General features: G+C 35.7%; 1 protein-coding gene across 9 annotated transcripts in view; it reads right to left on the reverse strand.

Annotated features, from left to right (window-relative positions):
* The window catches only part of LOC110094648 (deoxynucleoside triphosphate triphosphohydrolase SAMHD1 homolog), a 36147-nt gene extending 15197 nt beyond the window's left edge, over positions 1-20950 (reverse strand). Inside the window, exons 1-5 of one of the 9 annotated variants that reach the window (XM_028698942.1) lie at positions 20808-20950; positions 7628-7734; positions 7496-7547; positions 7227-7311; positions 6717-6807 (exon numbers count right to left, since the gene is read on the reverse strand). In XM_028698942.1, coding sequence (XP_028554775.1) covers positions 6717-6807; positions 7227-7311; positions 7496-7547; positions 7628-7734; positions 20808-20862 — 390 coding nt within the window. In that variant the 5' untranslated portion in view covers positions 20863-20950. Of the gene's footprint in view, positions 1-6716; positions 6808-7097; positions 7151-7226; positions 7312-7495; positions 7551-7627; positions 7735-20792 lie in introns of those variants that run through there. The other 8 variants (XM_028699646.1, XM_028699467.1, XM_028699297.1 and 5 more) reach the window with 8 other exon arrangements.
* Positions 20951-22276: the final 1326 nt, after the last annotated feature.

Below are 22276 nucleotides of genomic sequence, written 5' to 3' on the forward strand. Positions count from 1 at the left end.
GACATGAATCCAAATTAATTTTTGAGAAGGCATTTAGTATCAACGCGCAACCTATGTCCATAACTCGCTCCCATATTTTAAAGGATGACACATTAACTTAACTCCTCTATAATTCGCACACTCACCTTTATTCTTAAAAATATGAATTAACACACTCATTCTCCACTGACCTGACATCTTTTTAGTCTTCAAAATAGTATTAAAAAGGTTAATAAGCCAAGAAATTCCTTCATCTCCTAAGCATTTCTACATCTCTATTGGAATATCATCGGGTCTAACAGCTTTTCCACACTTCATTTTCTTTAAAGCCTCTCTAACTTCGGTTTTACTTATACACCGATAAAAATAAAAATCTTTATTTTCATTTAGAGTGATAAAGTCACTAAAGTCATTCGTATTTTTTACATTCTTCATTAAAAAGTTTAGCAAAATACCTCATCCACCTTTATTGAATATCATCTTCTAAGAAAAATACCTTTTGATCTTCATCCTTAATACACTTCACTTGAACTAAATCCTTACTACTCCTATCTCTTTGTTTGGCTAACTTATACATAAATCTTTCTCCCTTTTTAGTATATAATCTATTCTATAAATCATTAAAAATTATGCTCTTTGCATCGCAAATAAATTTCTTAGATTCCTTACGTGCCTCTTTATAATTTTCCCAATTATCAGAATTTTTACATCTAAACCAACTTTTGTAACAAAATTTTTTATTTTTTATCTTTTCTTGCACATTTGGATTCCACCACCAACTATTTTTACTATTAAAAGCTTTTCCCTTCAAAACTCCAAGTACATCCGCCATCCGTCAACTTTTTGTGGTAGAGAAAAAAAAAACAAGGGTTGGCTGGCACATGACTTAGAACGGATCTCAATTGCGGTGTAAGGTGAGCAAGAATTGCCTAGGATTAAGTAAAATTAGATTTCATGCATATAATTTTAAGACCATTGAACAGAAGACAAAACATTTGTGGAAATTAAGATTAAAAGAATCATAATTACTGTTTGTTTGTAGGGAATTAAATGGAAAGACAGGATTTAAAAGTCATTCACAAATATTATAAATTATTGTATTTTGGAAAGGCTAACAATAAAAACAAGGTTAAGATAATGGTAAAAGTTGAAAAATAAAATAATATAAACATGGTTAAGATAATAGTAGATAAAGAGGTGAAAATAAAATTGTTGAGGTGAGTAGGTTTAGTGAAAGGATAATTTATATAAGAGATACCTTTTTCAAAATTGGAGAGTTATTTGAAATATTGCAATAAACTGGTTCATAATTTTCTTTCCAATAAAATTTCGAAGATGAAAAGGATATCAAATGAATTGAAAAAAATAATATTTTTATGCCAATATTTTAAAAGAAAAGATATTCTCCATCCAAGGGACAAGAGACCGAATTTATCCCGAGACTGACGTTGCCTTGAGCACCAAAAGGCACCCCTACAAACAAGGCCACAAAGGATTGCAAGGCAACTGACACCAAGGGTGGAGGAGCCAATTTGCGCTACACCCCTTCCACAATGAAGTTGCTCATCGTTTGTCAACTTATCGCACCTACACTTCCCTGAGAGTGTCCATGGCCAAGCTCATTGAGGCTCTTCAAAACAAAGAGTTTTTTTGGTGCCAAATGCTAATGATAGTGATGTTGCACACCAAGGATACCTCAAGATATTGTGTTTTTACAAGGATCACAACCACGATACAAAAGAGCGTCATCATCTGCAAAGCCTTGTCGAGGCAAGAAAATTGAAAGAGTATGTACTCACTAATTCAAGATAGTGCCTAAGAAAGGCAACAACTGAAAGCAGTGAGAACGAGCCAATTCCAACTCACTTTGAGCACATTATGGGGGTGGTATTCGCTATCATATGCGACGAACAAGTGGAGCAGTCCGCAAGTGCAAAAAGAACCATAGTTGGAGAAGTAAACTCAAGATGTACTTCAAAAGTTCCCATAGTAGACATCACCCCAATCACCTTCACTGAAGCCAACAATCATGCAAGAAGGAACCCACACACAATGACACCGCGATCGACATAGTTCTAGTTGTAAACTATCAAATTAATAGCATGACGTGGGCTTCGAAAATTCGCGACCCGACCTCTTTGCGGCCCCATTCTTTTTTGGAGTTGTCGAGGAGAGTTTTAATGAGTATATTTAGAGTCAAATTTTTAGAAGATAGATTGAATTTTGAATAAGACATTGCCCAGAGGTTTCGCCCGCATTTTACGAGGACTTAAAGATTTGAATCCTGGTTTCCTATAGACATAAGCCCTTATATTTAATTATCCCTCCCCATGGCGAGAAAGAACTTTCGATTAAGGTTGCTCATCAAACAAATACTTAGTATCTGGCTTATAGTAGTAACATGTTTAGGAATTTAAAATTTAATATCTAAAATTAGAAATTCACCATCTTGTACTTAAAGCTAATGGTGGGGGGAATGATGATAGAATCAAACAAGATTCCATGGTTTCGTCGCCTCGGGTCATCATAGTCTCTGGTATACTTAGTCAGAGGTGGTAATAGACCCAACCTGATAGAAGGATTCTTGTTGGTAGCCATGGATTGCTTCGTCCAAGGATACCTTGTAGACATACGAATGGATATTTGCTTAAAGGGACAAATTTGAAGTCACCTTAACTAATAGAGGGCTTTGTGCCCTATCGATCAAATCCTAACGATTCATTACTCAAATATTTAATGCCGTTGGAAAACACACATGCTTTGATCATGACCGCAATTTAATGGTGCCATTTGGCGGCAAAGTTACCCTGTTAAAGGGTCCCGATCAGAACTGTTTACCTGTGGTGTCATCTGACAGCGAAATCAACGATTAGATGACATATATCACGTCCTCACTGACAAAAGACGGATTGAAAACGAATCCTAGTGATATTCTCAACCAAACATTTGCTCTTTATGAGCTAAAGTGCTTTTAAAACTTGTCCACTACGGAAAACTGTTGTGGATGGTGGATAGGTATTTTGCTTTAAGTATTTTGACATTTTATTTCAATTTTAAACATTAATTTCATTCATGTTGCGGGCTAGAATATATGCAGCGATAAAGCTATAATCACACATCTTAGTGTCGTACGGATATCTAGCTCACACACAAAGAACACGAGATTTTTTTACCTGAAAAACCCTGAAAAGGGGAAAAACTACGGGGCTTGGCCCAGTTGAAAATGATTACACTAGAATTCTAGTATATTACAATGGGCTGACTCGTCCTTGAGGGCGATCAAATTACAAATGCCAACCGTTTGGTTGAAATCTAGCGACAAGTGGGGATGACAGTCTGGCATCGCTTGGTGGTCCTTCAAAAGTCTGGCATTACTTGGAAATTCGAGCATCAGGTCGTGGTCTGGAAGAACACCGGATGTCAGGTCGTGGTCTGGCAGAACACCGGGTGCCAGGTGATGGTCTAGCAGAACTTCGGGTGTCCGATGGAACTTCGGGCGTCAGGTGGTGGTCCGCAGAAGTCTGTGCCTTAGGTGGTGGTCCAGAAGAACTCAGGGCCTCAAGTGGTGGTCCGACGGAGCTCAACGCCTCAAGTGGTGGTCCGACGGAGCTCAGGGTGGTAGTCTGGCAGAGCTCGGGGCCTCAAGTGGTGATTTGGCGAGACTCCATGTGGTGGTAGAGGAGGCAAGGAGGCAAGAGCAATCTCCGATCTCTCTCTTTCATCCTTAGATTTAGGGTTCCTTTTCAAGAGGAAGGAGGGGTCTATTTACAAATTTTCTAGAGTGACATGACCCATAAATGGGAAGAGGATCAAGGGCAAATGGGGAGTGTGAGTTTCCTTGATGCTTTCTCATGCTATCACAAAATTAAAATGTACTGAAATGACTGCGAGAAAATAACCTTCATCACTTCCGAGAGCATATACTGCTACAACGTGATGCCCTTTAGCTTGAAAATTATGCAGCAACCTATCAACACATAATGGATATGATCTTCAAAGACACAAGGGAAGGAATATGGAGGTGTAAGTCAACGACCTCCTAGTGAAAAGCAAGTTGCTCGACTAGCATATTGGGGATCTCAACAATATATCTGACACCCTCAAAAAGTATAACATGTGATTGAACCCACTAAAGTCCATTTTTTCGTGGAGGTTTAGAGAATTTTCCTGGCTTCCTCCTTACAATTGAGGGGATTAAGGAGAACCCAGATAAAGTAAAAGCATTCTTGGAGATGAAATTGCCGAAGTGAGTTAAGCACGTGCAATGATTCAATGAAAGAGTAGTCAAGCTAAATCATTTCATCTCTCGACTAGGTGAGAGATGCTTACCTTTCTTCAAAGTCCTTTGAAGCACAAAATAATTAACTTGCGGTGAGGACTACGAGGTCAACTTGCAATAGTTAAAACTTATTGTCTCCTCACCACCACTCCTCCAAAGTCTGTGACAAAGCGAGAACTTGTTATTGTACATAGGAGTGGGCGAGGACGCCATCAACTCTGTGCATATAAAAGAAGGGAAGAAGTAGTGGCCACTGTACTACATAGGCAAAACACTTAGAGGCACAAAATAAAGGAGCCCAATCATGGAGAAACTCACATTGGCACTAGTGGTCTCGACAAAGAGACTGCGACCATACTTCCAGGCCCATCCCATCCAAGTTGTGACTAGCCACCCGCACAAAGTTGTGCTCGCCAAGCCCAATCACTTGACAAGGTTACTCAAGAGGTCGATGGAACTAAGCGAGTTCCATATCACCTATATGCCAAGGATGGCCATTAAGGCCCAGGCATTCGCCGACTTCTTAGTATACTCTAGCAGTCCAAGCAACAAAGTCAGAGAAAGAAACTTTGCATAATTATTGGACACTGTACGTGTATGGCGCATGAGACAAGCAAGGAGTTGGCGTGGGCATGGTTCTGAATAGCCCAATAGGAATCACCATTACTCAAGCAACCATCATTGAATTCCAAGTCACCAACAATCTAGTCTAGTATGAAGCACTACTCGCTAGCTTGTAACTTATCGTAGGGCTTAAGGTAGCTCAATTTGTTATATACTCAAACTCTCAATTGATGGTGAACCAAATCAATGGCAAGTACGAAATCAAAGATTAATTACTCCAAAAGTACCTCTTTAAGGTGAAGAAAAAATAAGCAAGCTAGAGTACTTCAAGATCACTCAGATCCATAAAGGGCAAAACCAACTCGCCGACCTTTTCTTCAAGCAGGGAAACCCAGAGAGGCAACCAGCAATGAGGATCTTAAGGCCTATCATAGAAGAAAAACAAGTCATGCAAATAGAGGTCAGTCATCCAACGAGTTGGACCAACCTGTTCATTGAATATCTAAAGACAAAGAAAACCAACAGAAAAATTGGCGACAAGTGATAGCTCAAAATCAAGGAAGCAAATTATTAGGTGATAAACAACAAATTTTTCAGAAGATCGGCGACCTCGCTTAACACGAGATGTGTCCGCATATGATATGACCATAATTAATGAAACATTTATCGAAATAATTATGAAGTTAGAACAATTGAGTAATGTTCAAAAGATTGAGTAGAATTAGTATAACAAAGATTAATACACAATTTTAGGGGATGTGCAAATAATTATCAAACAATATTATTAGAGTATAAAATAGATTTGAGTATTTTAGATATATTGTTAAAAAGAAATAGAATATCGACAAGTATAAAATAAAAATACCATTGAGGTCTAAAATAAAAACATCATAAAAATATAGTTAGGCTAAAAATATTGTAAGAATACAAGTGTTGCGCAAATGCGCAATAAAGTAGTTGTTGATAACTAAGTTATACATTTTGTAAATGCAAGTGTTAAAATGAATGTATGGAGAATCTAGGGACAACAAATAAAGGAATGGTTAGATTAGAGGGATGTTAGTGCATCAACTATTGAAAATAATAAAAGAAATTGAAGATAAGGTAGTTGAAAAAAAAAATTAGGTTATTTAGATGTACAATGAAAGGACAAAATTGATCGTTTTAAGATAACATGAATAGATGTTAAAAAAGATTTGCGAAGAATAGATTTAACACCTCATATAGAAATAGAAATGAGGATTCATAAATAGAAAATAGAGATTCATATAGATGATAAAAAATAGTTGTGATAAGGATGACTGATTCAATATTTCCTATGAACACATCTAATAATTTAGCACCATTCATGTGTCAATCTTTTCCAAAGGTTCTTGGTTAGAAGAATAAGAGAGAGTATTAGACTAGTACCTAATACAAGAAGCATTTAACATTTTAGTCATGTTTAGGGCTGCAAACGAATCGAGTCGAGTAGGTGTTTGTTCATATTTGAGCTTGTGTATTATCAGCTTCTTCAAGTTTGGTTCGAGCTCAATACAAGCTTTTTTATTTGTAGGTGTGTTTAAAAAGATAGATTCTCATGTTTGGTTTGTGTTTAGTTCATGTTCGATTCATTTCATGCTTATCAAGCTTTAAACAAATGAGTCTTATCAAGCTATTAACGAGCCTTTCTTTCAAGATGTTCATTAGCTTAACAAACGTGCCTTATCGAGCCTACAAACAGACAATTACCAAGAGCTTGATCGAAAACATATCTAGCGAACATTGTCACAGGTACTGAAAAACTTACAAAAAATTTAATTCTAGGGGTTGTCTTAAGAAATTGATGGAGCAAAGGCAAAAGGGTTCTAACTTATGCATTTACATGAAAAATATTTGGCGTAACATCTCTTACTTTTACTTGTTTAAGGCATTCAGAATCAATGTCAATGTGATGCTGATCAACAATGTAATCCACCAACTTCCCTGACATCTGCTCGTGAGACCTAAACAGGAAATATCCATAAATAGAAGAAAATTACAGCAAATAAAATTTATATACTTTCAAATGGTGATAGTGGATGACATGTACTACTTGGCAGATTAGGAGTTATTACTATTAATTAATGCAAGCCTTTATGTTCCTAGAAATGAAGTATCATGCTTTCTAAGAGAATGGAGAAAGAATGTTAGGACTGGACTAAACCAACAAAAAACAATTCTGGAGCTGACTCATATATCAAATTAAAAGGATGGGACTATTGAGAATTCAACAGATAAATTGGAGAATTAATACCATAAATTCTGTAACGAAACATGAGCAGGCATGAGAGCAAGATGGTTAGTCATCTACACAAGGAAAAACCACATAATCGTAAGCTATTATTTTGTACTTCTGAATGAAATACTAAGTAGAAAAGAATACCAATTTGACCCTGTAATGACACGGGGGAGAAATTTATGCTCAAACATATGGCTGAAAGGTCCATGTCCTATATCATGTAGAAGGCCTACAAACACAAAAGAAATAGAATGATGTAACACGAAATGTATTGATAGCAGTTTTCAACAACAGCTTAAATATTGTTATCTTAAAAAACATCGAGATATTGAACATATGTTAAGGCAACAAGTAACAATGATAACCGTAGTTGATTTATCAAATTCATGGAAAGTCTTGATGCTACAATTTACCTGCAAGTTTCACTGTCTGCACATCAAAATGATCAATATCAAGCTCCGCACCCTGCATAAAACAAAAATAATAATAATAATAATTGATTGCATTTAAGAAAGCAAACAAAATGATCTGGAAAAGTTACGTACTTGGTAGGTTTGAAGATACTGCAGAGACTGTCCAGCCAGCCAATAAACTCCCAAAGAATGTTCAAATCGAGTATGCACTGCTCCTGGATAGACCATGCATGCAAGACCTGATGTATGGAAAACTATTCAAATAATAATAAAAGAATGCAAAAATGTAAAAATAATTAAAAAATAACAAAAATTAGAAAATAGTTTGTTGTATCTTTATTCATTCAAATATGTATTAAATTTAAATAATCATACAAGAGATTCTAATAGGAAAAAAATGCAAGATCAGGGAATAGAAATAACTATATAGAATTACAATAGTTGCATGGGTTGCTGAGTTGGTAGCAGGAATCCTACAAACACAAATCCATAAAATTGCAGCATCAAGGAAGAGGGAAAAATTCAGGATGCCGTTTATATTCCCCTTCAAATGAATGAGTAGACATCATTCATTTCAAGCTTTCTTGACAATTTTTCAATGATGACCCAAATAATTCTTTGATGATCATATCCACAAGCAATTCATCTATGATTACTAATGGGATTACATATTAGACTACTTCCAAGATTCTCTTTTATAAAATATCTACCAACTTTAATATGCTTTGCTTGATCATAATGCATGAGATTATGTGTAATATTGATGGCTAAGTTGTTATCACAATAGAGCCTCATAAGACCTTTTCAATAAACCTTTAAATCTTTTAGGTTAATCTTTAGCAATAGCACTCGTGGATTCCCAATGTCATAGATCTAAACTCAAACTAAGAGCAAGATCTTGCTACCACATTTTGTTTTTAGTTCTCCAACTCATGAGATTATCTCCTAAAAACGAGCAATATGCCAAAGTTAATCTCTCGTCAATAATAAAGCACACATAATCAAATGTTACTAAGACTTATTTTAGTTTTAGATTCAATAATTCCTTTTAGTTGTAGATTCAATAGTTCCTTCAAATAAGGTTCGAAATTATGCAACCATATTGAAGCATTTTTTTTATCTGTGAGATGAGGTTGAAACCTCAAGGCATTTTGAGGTATACGCGTCATAATAAAGACATTAAATTAATAAAAAATATAAAATGATAGGTAATATGTTAACATCAAAGTTAGATCATAATAATAAGTCACTCCCACTCTCAATTCAACATAAATAAGTAGTTAAATCCCTAAGACTATAATTTATTAATTCAAAATTTCTCTCCACTTTCATCACTTAATGGGCCTTCATTAGAATAATCATTAGAGTAAGTTGCTTCCTCTCCTCACTCATCCTTAGTTGCAGCTGCAAGAGCAAATTGCATCAGGTATGAGTGCAGATTGCAATTGAAAGTTGAGGTGCATGTGATTCTGATTCATAGTTCTATTGGTAGACAAATAACAAAAAATAAATTTATAAACTAAAAATTTTATAGAATTTAAGTTCTAATTTTTTAGGCTTATGCCTCTTACAAAATGCACAGAGGTGCGCCTTAAGATGAGTCTTAACCCCAACATGGTGTAAACCTCTGTTGACCTCCATACCTTGTATCCTGCCAAAAACCTCCACAAATCCCACTGAAATCCCCATATCGCCGCCTGCTACAGTCCCATCCCCTGCAATTTGGCACTTCGAAAATAGATATCCCGCTATCTGCATCTTAGCCCGTCACTTACCCACTCACAGCCAACCGAAATCCAATCTCCAATATCCCCTCTCCAATCTACTCCCATCTCCCTCTCACAAGAAGACCCCTAGCCCTCTCTAGTCTCAGTCGTGAAAGCTCCAGTTTCAGATGCATGATCTCACCAACACTCCTTGCTCGTCTCCAACTGCCAGAGATCCCCACTCCTCGACGAAGACTCCAACCTTTATCACAGTCCGATCTTCCGATTCTTCCTCACTCGTCGCCTGCAGCCAATCTACCCGAAAGCGAACTCCTTTCTAGATCCCTCTCATGGCCGAACGTCTCTACACGACCACACTACCGCAAGCACGACTCCAATCACTCGATCAATCTTCCTCTGTTCTGATCAGACGCCGAAACATTCTCGAACGAACCAGCTCCCTACGATCACATACATCCAATCAAATCAAGGCTCACCTGCCCTGCACGTTTCCTCCTATCGCAAGACTCCTGCTCCAATCCCCACTCTCGTTCTCTCCTCCTCCCGTCCATACCTATTATGACATGTTTTACTCAAGCCATCCATAAAGCCATTCGACCCCAAGCTCAACCGACCACGCAATATTTGTCGAACTGAACACATCTTCCACCTGCAGCTGTACCGATTCCAGCTTCCATCTGATCCATCTTGACCTTACGTTCGCCTCCTCTACCTGAGACCTCCCCTGCAGCTGGATCCCACCACTCCAACTCCTCAATCCGCTCAACCCAAACTCCATCCACAACAACCTCACTTGATCTCCTTCACCAAATCCTACAGGCATCTCCCCCTTTCTTCTTCTTCTTCTTCTTTTTCTTCTTGAGAGTTTGGAAAAAAAGAGAGATATCCAAAAGAAAAAGAAAAAAAAAGAAAAGAAAAAGAAAAAAATTCTCATGTGCACATTTTTAGCCGTCCCCGCCCCGTCGCTGACGTCTCCGCCTTATCGCTGACGCCGGCACCTCGCCGCTGATGTCGCCACCTTGCTAAGGTATAATGATCCCTCAAAACTCAAAACCTCCAAAAACTCATTTTCGATGCTCACGGCGCACCGAAAAACTACTTTGATGGGGGCATAAGATCATGAAAGGTTTATCAGAGACGTGGCCGTCGATCTATGGCCACGATTGAGTCATTGTATTTTTGAGTCGTTTTATGTATTTTCTTATTTATGTTCTCGCATAGTATTTGCTTTACTAGTTTCCCGTTGTACCCTTTTATTAAGGGATTTCTTATGTAAGCCCTAGGGGCATTGTCATCCTTTATATTTGAGTCATTGTAAGAGGCCATTTATAGCCCCCTTATTCTTATTTGCAAATTAATGAATGAATGATAAATTTTCTTCCCTTGTGATTTCTTTGTGAGATCGTATGAGCGTTTGAGGGAGGAATCCCTAAGAGAGGGAGATCGGATCACCCACCAACCTTGGAGATGGCCAGGTTCGTGGTTCCTTACCTTGTCTTCTCATTAACCCCTTGTTCCATCCTCTAGCCGCCGGTCAAGGTTCTCCCAAGCCTTGCCGCCGACCACTTAACTTCCCTCCACCACCAGCCAAAATCACATCCCACGGTTCTTTCCTTCCCCAAACCCTTCCCCTTCTCTCCACCATACTCCATATAATTCCCACCTAGCTGCCGGCCCCCATATCCAAAACCCATTCAAACCCACCGGCCCAAGACCCCCCTCCCCATTGCTTTCCCTTGCCTAATTTGGATTGGCATAATTTGGACAGATTTTAGAATTTAAATTCAAACAATTTAAAATTTAAAATCTTTTATAGATTACTCACATCTATTTTAGGAAAGTTCCTAAATTAAATCTATTCGAATTTCAAATTCAAATTGGATTTATTTTAACACTTTCCTAATTCCTAAACCTAAATTAAGCAAGCATGAAACCTAGCATTTAATTCACCTAGCCCCATCATGCCGCCGGACTCCCCTCATTAAACTCCCTTGGATTTGTTTCCTAAAGCCCCCCTTTTCTCTCTTGGAAAGATTTCCAAATCTCCCAATCCTCCTGCCGAAATCTCATAACCCCACTCATCCTTATTTCCTTTCCAATAGAAAGCATTGTGATTTGGAAAGAAATCTCCCTAGTTCCCCCTCATACCGCCGCCCCTTACCTCTCTCCATCTCCTCTTAACTAATTCCATGCATGAGGATTAATTAGAGGATTGATTGGCACCTCTTTCTCCACAAAATTTGAACTTAACTTCTCCCTAAGCCTCCATCCTTTGGCCGGTCACACCTTGTCACCCCACTTAAAGTTGAAGAGAAACTTCTTTCGCTTCAACGGAGTTCAAGATTACTAGCAATGTTTGGAAGAAATCGTCATCTAGCATTCATGAATGGCCGATCCCGACACTGACTACGGACTTGCCTACGATGAACACGGCTTCGTGCACATCTCCATTAAACTTTCTTCGACGTCAACCCAAGGATCGACCATATGGTTGAGGACTACATAGAACGCATCTTGGACACCTTGGTTGAAGCTATTGAAGAGCACCTTGAGATCGTCGACTGGAGGATTACAACCGATTCTTGACAAAGGTTTTCCAATTTTCCTTTTCTCGTATTTCTTAAGCATAACCCTTTCTTGTGATTTGATTGTAGTCATGAAGGACGCGTTTGCCCAATTCTGCCGAGTTTAGTAAACATAGGGAATTGAGTGCACTTCATTATTTTCTTAATCTTATTGTTAGATTAGGGATTTTCGTTGAAAGCTACTACTTTGCATAATATTGTTTTCCTACGATATTTTGATGGTTCAAATATCTTGATATGCAACTTAGCCTAAACGAAAGTGACTGCTCTTACGTTTTGATTCATCGTTTTATTTGCTAATAGTTCTATTTATTATTTCTCTAATCAATAAGTTGTGCAAGCTTTTAATAAAAACATTGCAAGCATTGTAGTCCAACATCATACTTATAAAAGCTTTTCTCTAGCGTGGTGGGAGGGAATCCAATGCGAAGCTTGCAGCGAGACGGGTAGGCCCTGTACATGCTTTTCTCTAGCGTGGTGGGGACAACCTTAAGTATCCATCTATGTGTCGTCATGCCTACAGGGAAAGATTATAATACCCAAAATTTTGTTAAAAGTAACATGAATTTTTCTCAATAAAATCATTTCTTATTTTATCATATATAGGGAAATTGTCAATTTATTTTCATAAGCTTTTAATTTTAATTTCGATCCTCATGCTATATTTATTTGTATTATTTAAAAGGAACATTAACATTTAAATGTAATTAATGTTTCTTTTTTTTAAACAGTTAATTAAAAGTATTAGCCGGACTAGTACTTAATTAGCATTTACTTTAATGTATGATTTAATTGCTACAGCAAATAATCCATTTTTCTATTTCGGTTACTGTAGCATATCTACTAAGCAAAGCATGCAGGGGCTGATCAGATCATGCGGTTGGGTATGTTTAGGGAAAGAAGTAGTGGAATTAGGAATACAGTTTCATAACATTTAGTGGAATTGCCTCCTTTCACAAAAGCCATTTTTCCCCTCCCATCCATGAGGTTCTTTTGCCTTTGAAGCCACTCTCTGCTGTCGGGTGAGCCAGAGGATGGGGAGGCAAATAGAATGGGGTTCTAAAGCTGCTGTTTGCTGAAGCTAAAAATAAGGTAAGAAAATTATGTGCTTATATTTAGGTTTTCTGACTTGGAGTATAGGAATTTCTGAAGTATAGTGTCTGTTATGAGAATTTCTGAAGAATAGTGTATGTGCTGGCTAAAATTCTTGAATGTTGCCGAATTCAAGAAACAGTGAAGGAAAAATAGATGGACTGTCGTGGTTATTAGGCTGCCGTGTGTGGCTAATTTTTGAGGTAAGGAGGTAGGAAAGAAGTTAGTATTGTAGAACTAAAGAAATTAGTAATTATTATTTTTTTGTATTATTGCGTGCAGAAATAGTAAAGAGAATAGTGAAAACTATTGCTATTGTAGCTGAAATTAGTATATATTGTTGTTGAAAAAGGAATTTCTGAATGCAGAGTGTGATGAATTTAGTAGGAAAAGAAGAAAAAAGGAAAAGAGGGAGATTAGGAAGAGAAAAGGATTTTATAAAATGAGTAAGAGTGCAATTGAGAATGTTTAAAAGAGGAAAGTAAGACAGTCTAGCAGAACAAATTCCTAGTGAGGCGAAATACCCAAATGATGCTATAGGAATTAGTGAATGTTCTATGTAATTGTATTTCATATTTATTATGCTTATGATCGCATTTATTTCAGTTTACTCGTGTTTATTTATGCATGAATATATATGAACATGTATGAATATATTTATTAATGGAGTAATGTCTATAATAGCATATGTCATGAGGGCTAAAAAAGATTGCTATTATGAAAGCGAAATAAGTCATATATAGGCGATAAGACTATACAAGTAAAAGCGAATGACCTGATGAGACAAGTCTACACTCTCAATTCTAAGAGTTAGGAATTTGAACACAATCTTGAATGAGAGAACAACTTCAATTCCAAAAGTTGGGAATCTGGACCCAACCTTAAATTAAAAAGCTGAAAAGGTGCAAAAGCTTACATCTATCATATGACTTTTTTAAAAGATGTTGCATAAATGACAAGATAGAAAGTAATGTTTGCATTTCTTATGATTAATATGAAATTCTAATGTGTTTTTAATTAATTAATAACAATATTATTATCATTTCTTATATATTGCTTATATATTACATTGAGTCTTAGCTCATTAGTAGTGGTTATACTACAGAAAAGGGGAAAAAGCCCGTAGGGCATTAAGGGGGTAATTATCTTTTTTGGTGTACATATATTTTTGGTCTATATAGAGGTCTAAGTGGAGGTTGTACAAAAACTTTTAGGGTATATAGGTAAATTTAAAATGTTTTAGTAAAGCTTTGTATTTGTTTTGATTATATATGAAATTTAATTGAGGTATATTACATGCTTTCTATTAAGTAAAACAAGATATACTACGAGAATCTACATAGATTTCTATTTACTCATTTGATTCTGATAGATGTAGTTCAGAATGGATGTCAATAAGAAGGGGGTCTGTTTAGATTTTCTTTCTCTATTATAATCCAAGTTGACCGTAAGAGCGGCCAAATTGGGATGTGACAAAAATTAGTATCAGAGCATAAATAAAAAATAAATAGAAGCATAAATGAATTTAGATAATGAAGAAGGATGAGATATTGTGAATCTAATGTATACAGAGCTATAGGTGGAATCAAGGTTGAATATAACTATGCATGCAATTATTCTAAGAATAGGCACACCTGCATACTAAGCCTATTTAATGCTTTAAGATGATCATGTTTATTTACATGAGAATAGATATTATATGCATTATTTATATGTATACAAATAATTATGTCTGAGGAGTTGCCAGGAAGAATGACTAGTCAGTCATCCAGGCTGGATAAAGAAACAGGAATTAATGGGTAAGTCAAAAGAACTTCAATATATTGTATAAATAATCTCACAAGTGGTAATAAAATGGCATCTATGAAGAAATCTTCTACTAATAGTGAACCCATATATGAAAGTAAGAGTGAAGTTGATCAAAATTTAAAGTTATTTCAAACTTTTAAACCACAAGCATTTAAGGGTGCAAGTGATCCAATAATAGCTGAAGACTGGTTGTTGAAGATTGGAAAGATTCTATATGGTATGATCTATCCTGAAAATAGAAAAGTACCCTTAGCCACATTTTTCTTATAAAGGAGGTAGAAAAAAGGTGGCAAGCTCAACATAGTGAAAATTTTGGTCAAACGCCTATTACTAGTAGACAATGGGATGATTTTGTAAAAGTTTTTAGAGATTGATTCATTCATCCTACAGCCAGACTAGCTCTGCAAGACAAATTCTTCAATCTGACTTAGGGTTCCAAGACAATTATGCAATATGAAGCTGAGTTTACTTCTTTGTTCCGTTACACATCATCATGTCAGCACTTAGAAGTGTCACAGATTTTTGAGAAGCCTTAGAGATCATCTGCGACTAGCATTGACACCTTTTGATATCAGTGAATTCTCAGTCTTAGTAGAGAGAGCTAGGAGGATTGAAAATGAGATAAATTTCTCTAAACATAGTTGGGATCAACAACAAATAGACGAAAGAAAGATATTTGAAGATAGATTCATAAATAAGAAGTCAACGTTTGATAATAAACAAAACAAAGTCAGCTTGAAAAAACCTTTAACTACGCAGCGTGAGAAGCAGCATTCTGGTTAGTGTTTGGTGGGATCAGGAAGATGTTTCAGATGTGATGAATTTGGTCATCGCAAGGTGAATTGCCCTTAAGAGAGAAGAACCAATGTCAAGCCACAATGAAATAAAGGATATTAGGAACAAGCAAAAGACAGGAAATATCTGGAAGGCAATCAGGCAGGAAAAACTCAACTTTAAGGAAGGCCAATAGTACAAGGAAAACCACTAGTTCAATTAAAATGAGAAGCATCAGATGTTAAAGGCAATCAACTAATGAAAGCTAGGGTGGTTGTCATTAGACCCCAAGAGGCCAAAGATTTAGAAGAGGAGGTTGTTATAGGTATACTTTTGATTTCTAATAAGTTTGACAGAGTTCTTTTTTATTTTGGTGCATCCCATTCATTTATTTTGAAGAATTTTGTTTTGATTTAACTATTGAGACTGCATGTTTTACACATATTTTGTGTGTTATGTTGTAAATGGAAGATAATTTGTCTGCCAATAGGATTTGTCTTATGAATTTAAATATTCAAGGTCACAAATTTTCAATAAAATTGATTATAGTGCCTATCAAAACTTTTGACCTTATTTTGAAAATTGATTGGTTAGTTAAATATTTTGCTATAATTGAATATTTTAAAAAAAAATAATACAATTTAATTTACCAAATGAGAAGACCTATTTTCTCTGTGAGAAGGATGCAATATCCTCCCTAGCGAGTGCAATGAAGTTGGGTAAATATTTGAGGGGTAAGTTAGTCTTCTTAGCTAAAATGGAGGTCATAAATAAAGATATTCAGACATTACTGATTGTTCCAACAGTCTCTGAATTTTCAGATGTATTTCTTGAAGATTTACCTAGATTATCACCTGAAAGAGAAGTTGAATTTAGCATAGAACTACAATTAGGAACATCAACAATTTACAAATCTCCTTATAGGATAGCCCCAAAGGAATTGCAGGAATTAAAAATGCAATTACAGGAATTGATGGATAAGAGATTTATTAGAGCTAGCCATTCACCTTGGAGTGCGCATGTACTTTTTGTTAAGGAAGATGAATCCATAAGAATGTGTATTGACTATAGATAGCTGAATAAAGTGACAATCAAGAACAAATTTTCATTATCTCGAATAAATGACTTATTTGATCAGTTAGTAGGCGCCACGATATTTTCTAATATTGATTTAAGATCAAGATATCATCAAGTGAGAGTTAAAGAAGCAGATGTCAGTAAGACGGGTTTAAGGATAAGGTATGGTCATTTTGAGTTTAGAGTCATGTCGTTTGGGTTAACAAATGCTCCTGCTATCTTTATGGATATGATGAATCAGCTTTTTAAAGACTACATAGATAAGTTTATGATTATTTTCATTGATGACATTCTCGTCTACTTGAGGACATATAAGGAGCATGCTGAACATTTATGAAAAGTTTTAGAGACATTGAGGAAAAATAAGTTGACATCATGGTATACTCGTGGACTGTTGAACATGAGCAGAACTTTCAAACATTCAAGATGCATCTAAACATAACACCAGTATTGACGCTTTCCTCAGGAACAGAAGGATTTCAAATTTACAGTGATGCTTCTTTGAAGGGCTTGGGATGTGTTCTAATGCAGAACAGAAAGGTGATTGCATATGCATCTAAACAGTTGAAGCCACATGAAAGAAATTATCCTACTCATGATTTAGAACAGGCTGCAGTGGCATTTGCTTTGAAGATTTGGAGGCATTACCTATATAGGATAAGATGTGAAATTATTACTGATCAATAATACTCAAAATATATATTTTCACATAAAAAACCCAATCTGAGATAGAGAAGATGGTTGGAACTCATCAAAGATTATGATTTGGATATTTAGTATTGTCCAGGAAAAGTCAATATTGTGGCTTATGCTTTGAGTCACAAATCTACAAGAATGATGAATTTGATGATTACTCAAGAGATTCAATTGATCAAGGAGATGGGAAATCTACAATTGGAGTTTATAGATTTAAAAAATGTGGAATACTTGCATCAGATGACAGTAAAATCCACTTTAATAGATCGTATCAAAGAAGCTCAAAGGCTCAGTACTGAATCTTCACGATTGATGGAGAAGGCCCAGACAAGGAAAATACCAGATCTTTTTGTTGATGTTAATGGAATCATTAGGCACAAATTTCAATTGTGGGTACCCAATAATCTAGATTTAAGAAAAGAAATTTTGCAATAAGCTCATTATTCTAGCTACAAAATTCATCCAGGTAGTATCAAGATGTATAAATACTTGAAATTAATATTCTAGTGGCTGGGTATGACGAGAGACATTACTGAATATGTAGCTAAGTGTGAAACATGTTAAATTGTGAAAGCTGAACATCAGCGACCTGCTGGATTACTGTAATCACTACCTATCTTTGAGTGGAAGTGGGAAGAGATTGTAATGATTTTTTTAATGGAATTTCCCATATCCAGACAGGGACATTATAGTATTTGGGTGATTATTTACACTAACAAAATTAGCTTGCTTTTTGCCTATAAAACAAATTAATTCAGTAGATAAATTGGCATGGCTGTATGTGAAGGACATTGTCAGATTATACGATATTCCAAAAATTATTGTCTTAGATAAAGTTGGTCGATTTACTTCTAGGCTGTGGAAAAGCATTCATGAAAGCTCGGGTATAAATTTACATTTCAGTACAGCTTTTCAACCTCATACTGATGGTCAATCTGAAAGAAACATTCAGATACTATAAGATCTATTAAGATTATGTGTTTTACATTTTAGAGGTAGCTGAGAGGATCACATATCATTGATAGAATTTGCTTACAACAATAGTTACCAATTCAATATACAAATGGCACCATATGAAACACTTTTTGATAAAAAGTGCAGAACTCCCTTAACTTGGGTTGATGTAGGAAAAAGATAGTTAATGGGCCCAAAACTAGTGGAGGAAGCAATGGAGAAAATTAGATTAATCAGAGACAGATTAAAAGTTGCTTAGGATCGCCAGCAAAAGTATTATGACCCCAAGCACAGAGTAGTAGAGTTTAAAGTTGGTTATTTTGTATACTTAAAGGTTAAGCCTGTAAAATGGATAGCTAGATTTGGGCAGGGAGGCAAATTGAGTCCTAGATTTATTGGACATTTTGAAATTATTGAAAGGATTGGAAAAGTTGCCTATAAACTTGCTCTCCTAGCAGACATGTCAGATATTCACAATGTTTTTCATGTGTCACTGCTAAGGAAATGGGTTACAGATGCCCATCAGAGAATTTCATATGATGAAATTGAGCTACAGAAGAATCTGACTTATACGAAAGAACCATAAAGAATGCTAGATTTTGACACTAAACAGCTGAGAAACCGTCATATCCCTTATGTTAAGGTGAAATGGAAATACATACCAAAAAAGAGACAACCTAGGAGAGGGAAGAAGATCTTAGGATAATGTTTCCTCATCTATTTAATAACAACTAAAAAGAATGAATTTCAATGATGAAATTTTAATAAGGGATGAATTATAATACCCAAAGTTCTGTTAAAAGTAAGCATGAATATTTCTCAATAAAATTATTATTTATTTTCTCACATATATGAAAAATGTAAATTTATTTTCATTAGCTTCTAATTTTAATTTCGATCCTCATACTAGATTTATATGTATTCATTTAAAAGGCACATTAACATTTAAATATAATTATTGTTTCTTTTTTTTTTAAACAATTAATTAAAAGTATTAGCTGAAATAGCACTTAAGTAGCATTTACTTCAATGTAAGATTTAATTGCTACAGTAAATAATACATTTTCCTATTTCAGTAAATATAGAATATCCACTAAGCAAAGCATGCAGTTGGCTGATCAGATTATGCGGCTGGGTATGTTTTGGGAAAGTAGTAGTGGAATTAGGAATATAATATTATAACACTTAGTGGAATTGCCTACTTTCACAAAAACCATTTTTCCCCTCCCATCCACGAGGCTCTTTTGCCTTTGAAGCCGCTCTGTGCTGTCGGGTGAGCCAGAGGATGGGGAGGCGAATAGAAAGAGGATCTAAAGCCACTGTTTGCTGAAGCTAAAAACAAGGTAAGGAAATTTTGTTCTTAAATTTAGGTTTTCTGACTTGCAGTATAAGAATTTCTGAAGTATAGTGTGTCTGTTATGGGAATTTCTGAAGTATAGTGTGTATGAGCTGGCTGAAAATCTTGAATGTTGTTGAATTCAGGAAACAGTGAAGCAAAAATAGGTACAGGAGTGCTATGGTTGCAGTTGGGTTATTGCCTGTGGCTGATTTTTAAAGTAATGAAAGGTAGGAAAGAAGTTTAGTATTGTAAAAAGCTAAAGAAATCAGTAATTATATTTTTTGTATCATTGTGTGCAGAAATAGTAAAGAGAATAGTGAAAACTATTGTTATTGTTGCTGAAATTAGTATATATTGTAGCTGAAAAATGAATTTCTGAATGCGGAGTGTGCTGAATTTAGTAGGGAAAGAAGAAAGAAGGAAAATAGGGAGATTAGGAAGAGAAAAATATTTTATGGAATGAGAAAGAGTGCAATTGAGATTGTATACAAGAGAAAAGGAAGACGAAGTCTAGGAGACCAAATTCCTATGGATATAAGATACCCAAACGATGCTATATGAATTAATAAATATTCTATTTAATTGCATTTTATATTTATAATGCTTATGATTGCATTTATTTCAGTTTACCCAGTTTATTTATGTATGAACATATATGAATATTTTTATTCATAGAGTAATGTTTGTAATAGCATATGTAAAGAGGGCTAAAAAGGATTCCTATTGAGAATGTGAAATAAGACATATATGGGGGATAGACCCGCATAAGTAAAGGTGAAAGACCTGATGAGGTAAGCCTACATGGTACAAGTACAAGAAAATCCCTGCAAACACTGATGAGGGGTTGCAACAAATATATCAACTAATCTATCTGCAAACGTACAGAGTGTAGCTTATGATAAATGCAAACACCTAATGCAAATGACAGAAGATTTGTTGTATGTACAATAGCATGTCTACAGCTAATAATCAACAACAAGTAATGAATGCTACAATGCCCTTATAGTTAATAACTACTCAATGGTAGGCAAATACATCGATCTCCTGCAAACAAAGGCGGTCAATATGCAATAAATGCAAACACTTGCGAGCTACTATAGGAAACATATCATACACCCGACATGCTATCAATGAAAAAAATGAATAAGGAATACATTAAATACAGACATCTACGGGTAGCGCTAGAACATCTACATTAACGCAGCTCGCCCGCGAGTAATAGCAGAAGACTGAAAAATGCATACAATATTCCCAACTACCGGACGCATGTGACAGTAGTAGGCATAAGGGAAGAGATCGCAGCGAATGCAACATATAACTTGGCAGCAATTAGCTCGTGACGAATGTAAGCATCTACGAGCAACTGCAGGAGATTTGTTGGTGCACGATAGTCTACCTGCATAAAGTAGCAAATGATCTTCACTGCAATGCTACAATTCGCTTGTAATCAAAAGCAAGAAATCAATAGTAAAATGTTGTGAGTCACTAATAAAATGAAGTAATAATTTTGCAACGCCAAGCTGTCATGCCAGATAAATCAACTCGCTTATAAACAACAAGGGAAGACTTCTGATACGACATGCAGCACGCTTGAAAGATGAAGTACACTCCGTAGGCTGAATATTGAAGAAGATAGTGATATGCAGACGATGAAGTGAACTAAACTGTATTGCCGATTCGCGACAAATGAGACCCAACACACTGATAAACAATGCCACCAAATCCACAACATACACACAAGTGGACAGAAGGCGTGCTCCTAAATAGAACTTCGTGCACCTTTTAAATGATCATCATTCGTGAAATTCATCATGTTTGAATATTGCAAAAACACCCCCATGCATTGAAATGCATATTAATGCATTCACATCATGCATATGCACGTTGCAAAATATAAAGCACATCTTGCAAGCATGTTATCAAACATGTAAAATACACCGTGTAGCAGCAGCACGCTACGCTGACTTACAAATACATTGTGCACTACATGAAAGCGTTGGATTATCATGTAAATATATTGTGCAAGCAAACAGAAAATGTATGAACATATTATACGTACATACTACACACTAATGTGTTACGCCACCATGCAATATGCAAAATATCACACTGCAACTAAACAATATGCAAATGCACAATACATCATACATGCATACATATGAATATGTAGCATACACCTGCTGCACTGCATACATGCAACTGCTGCACAAGCACATTATACAAAATACATGCAATTAAATATCTACATGGGTCTCAAAGAGCATGTTGTATGCGCACACGTAATGTCTAAGGATGTTGCGGAGTCAAGAAATAAACCTAAGTTCGAGTCTAATCCTTTTATATGAATAGATAGGAGTCGACAACGTTCGAACAATCAAACAAATATACGATTGTGATATCAACTGGAATATTTATTTTATTCATTCATATAGGCCTTCAAGGTCTATTATAAGAAAGATTCATTAATAAAGGCATAAAGCTGATAATGATCCTGACCCTATGTTGTCAAGTAGACAAAGTTGACATGGTTCAACCAAAAAAATGAAATTGCCCAAAAGTACCCCGATGATGGTCGTGTTCATAGGAAATTACAACCATACGGGACCTTAAATATTTAAAAAATTACTCCCAAGTTCCCAAATGTCCAATAAAAATAAAAAAAATTCAAAAATCACCGCAAAATCATGAAATTGAAATTGAAATAAAAGACCTAAACACTTAAAACAAA

This window comes from Dendrobium catenatum, unplaced genomic scaffold (assembly GCF_001605985.2).
Source record: "Dendrobium catenatum unplaced genomic scaffold, ASM160598v2 fragScaff_scaffold_0, whole genome shotgun sequence".
Taxonomy (NCBI): Eukaryota; Viridiplantae; Streptophyta; class Magnoliopsida; order Asparagales; family Orchidaceae; genus Dendrobium; species Dendrobium catenatum.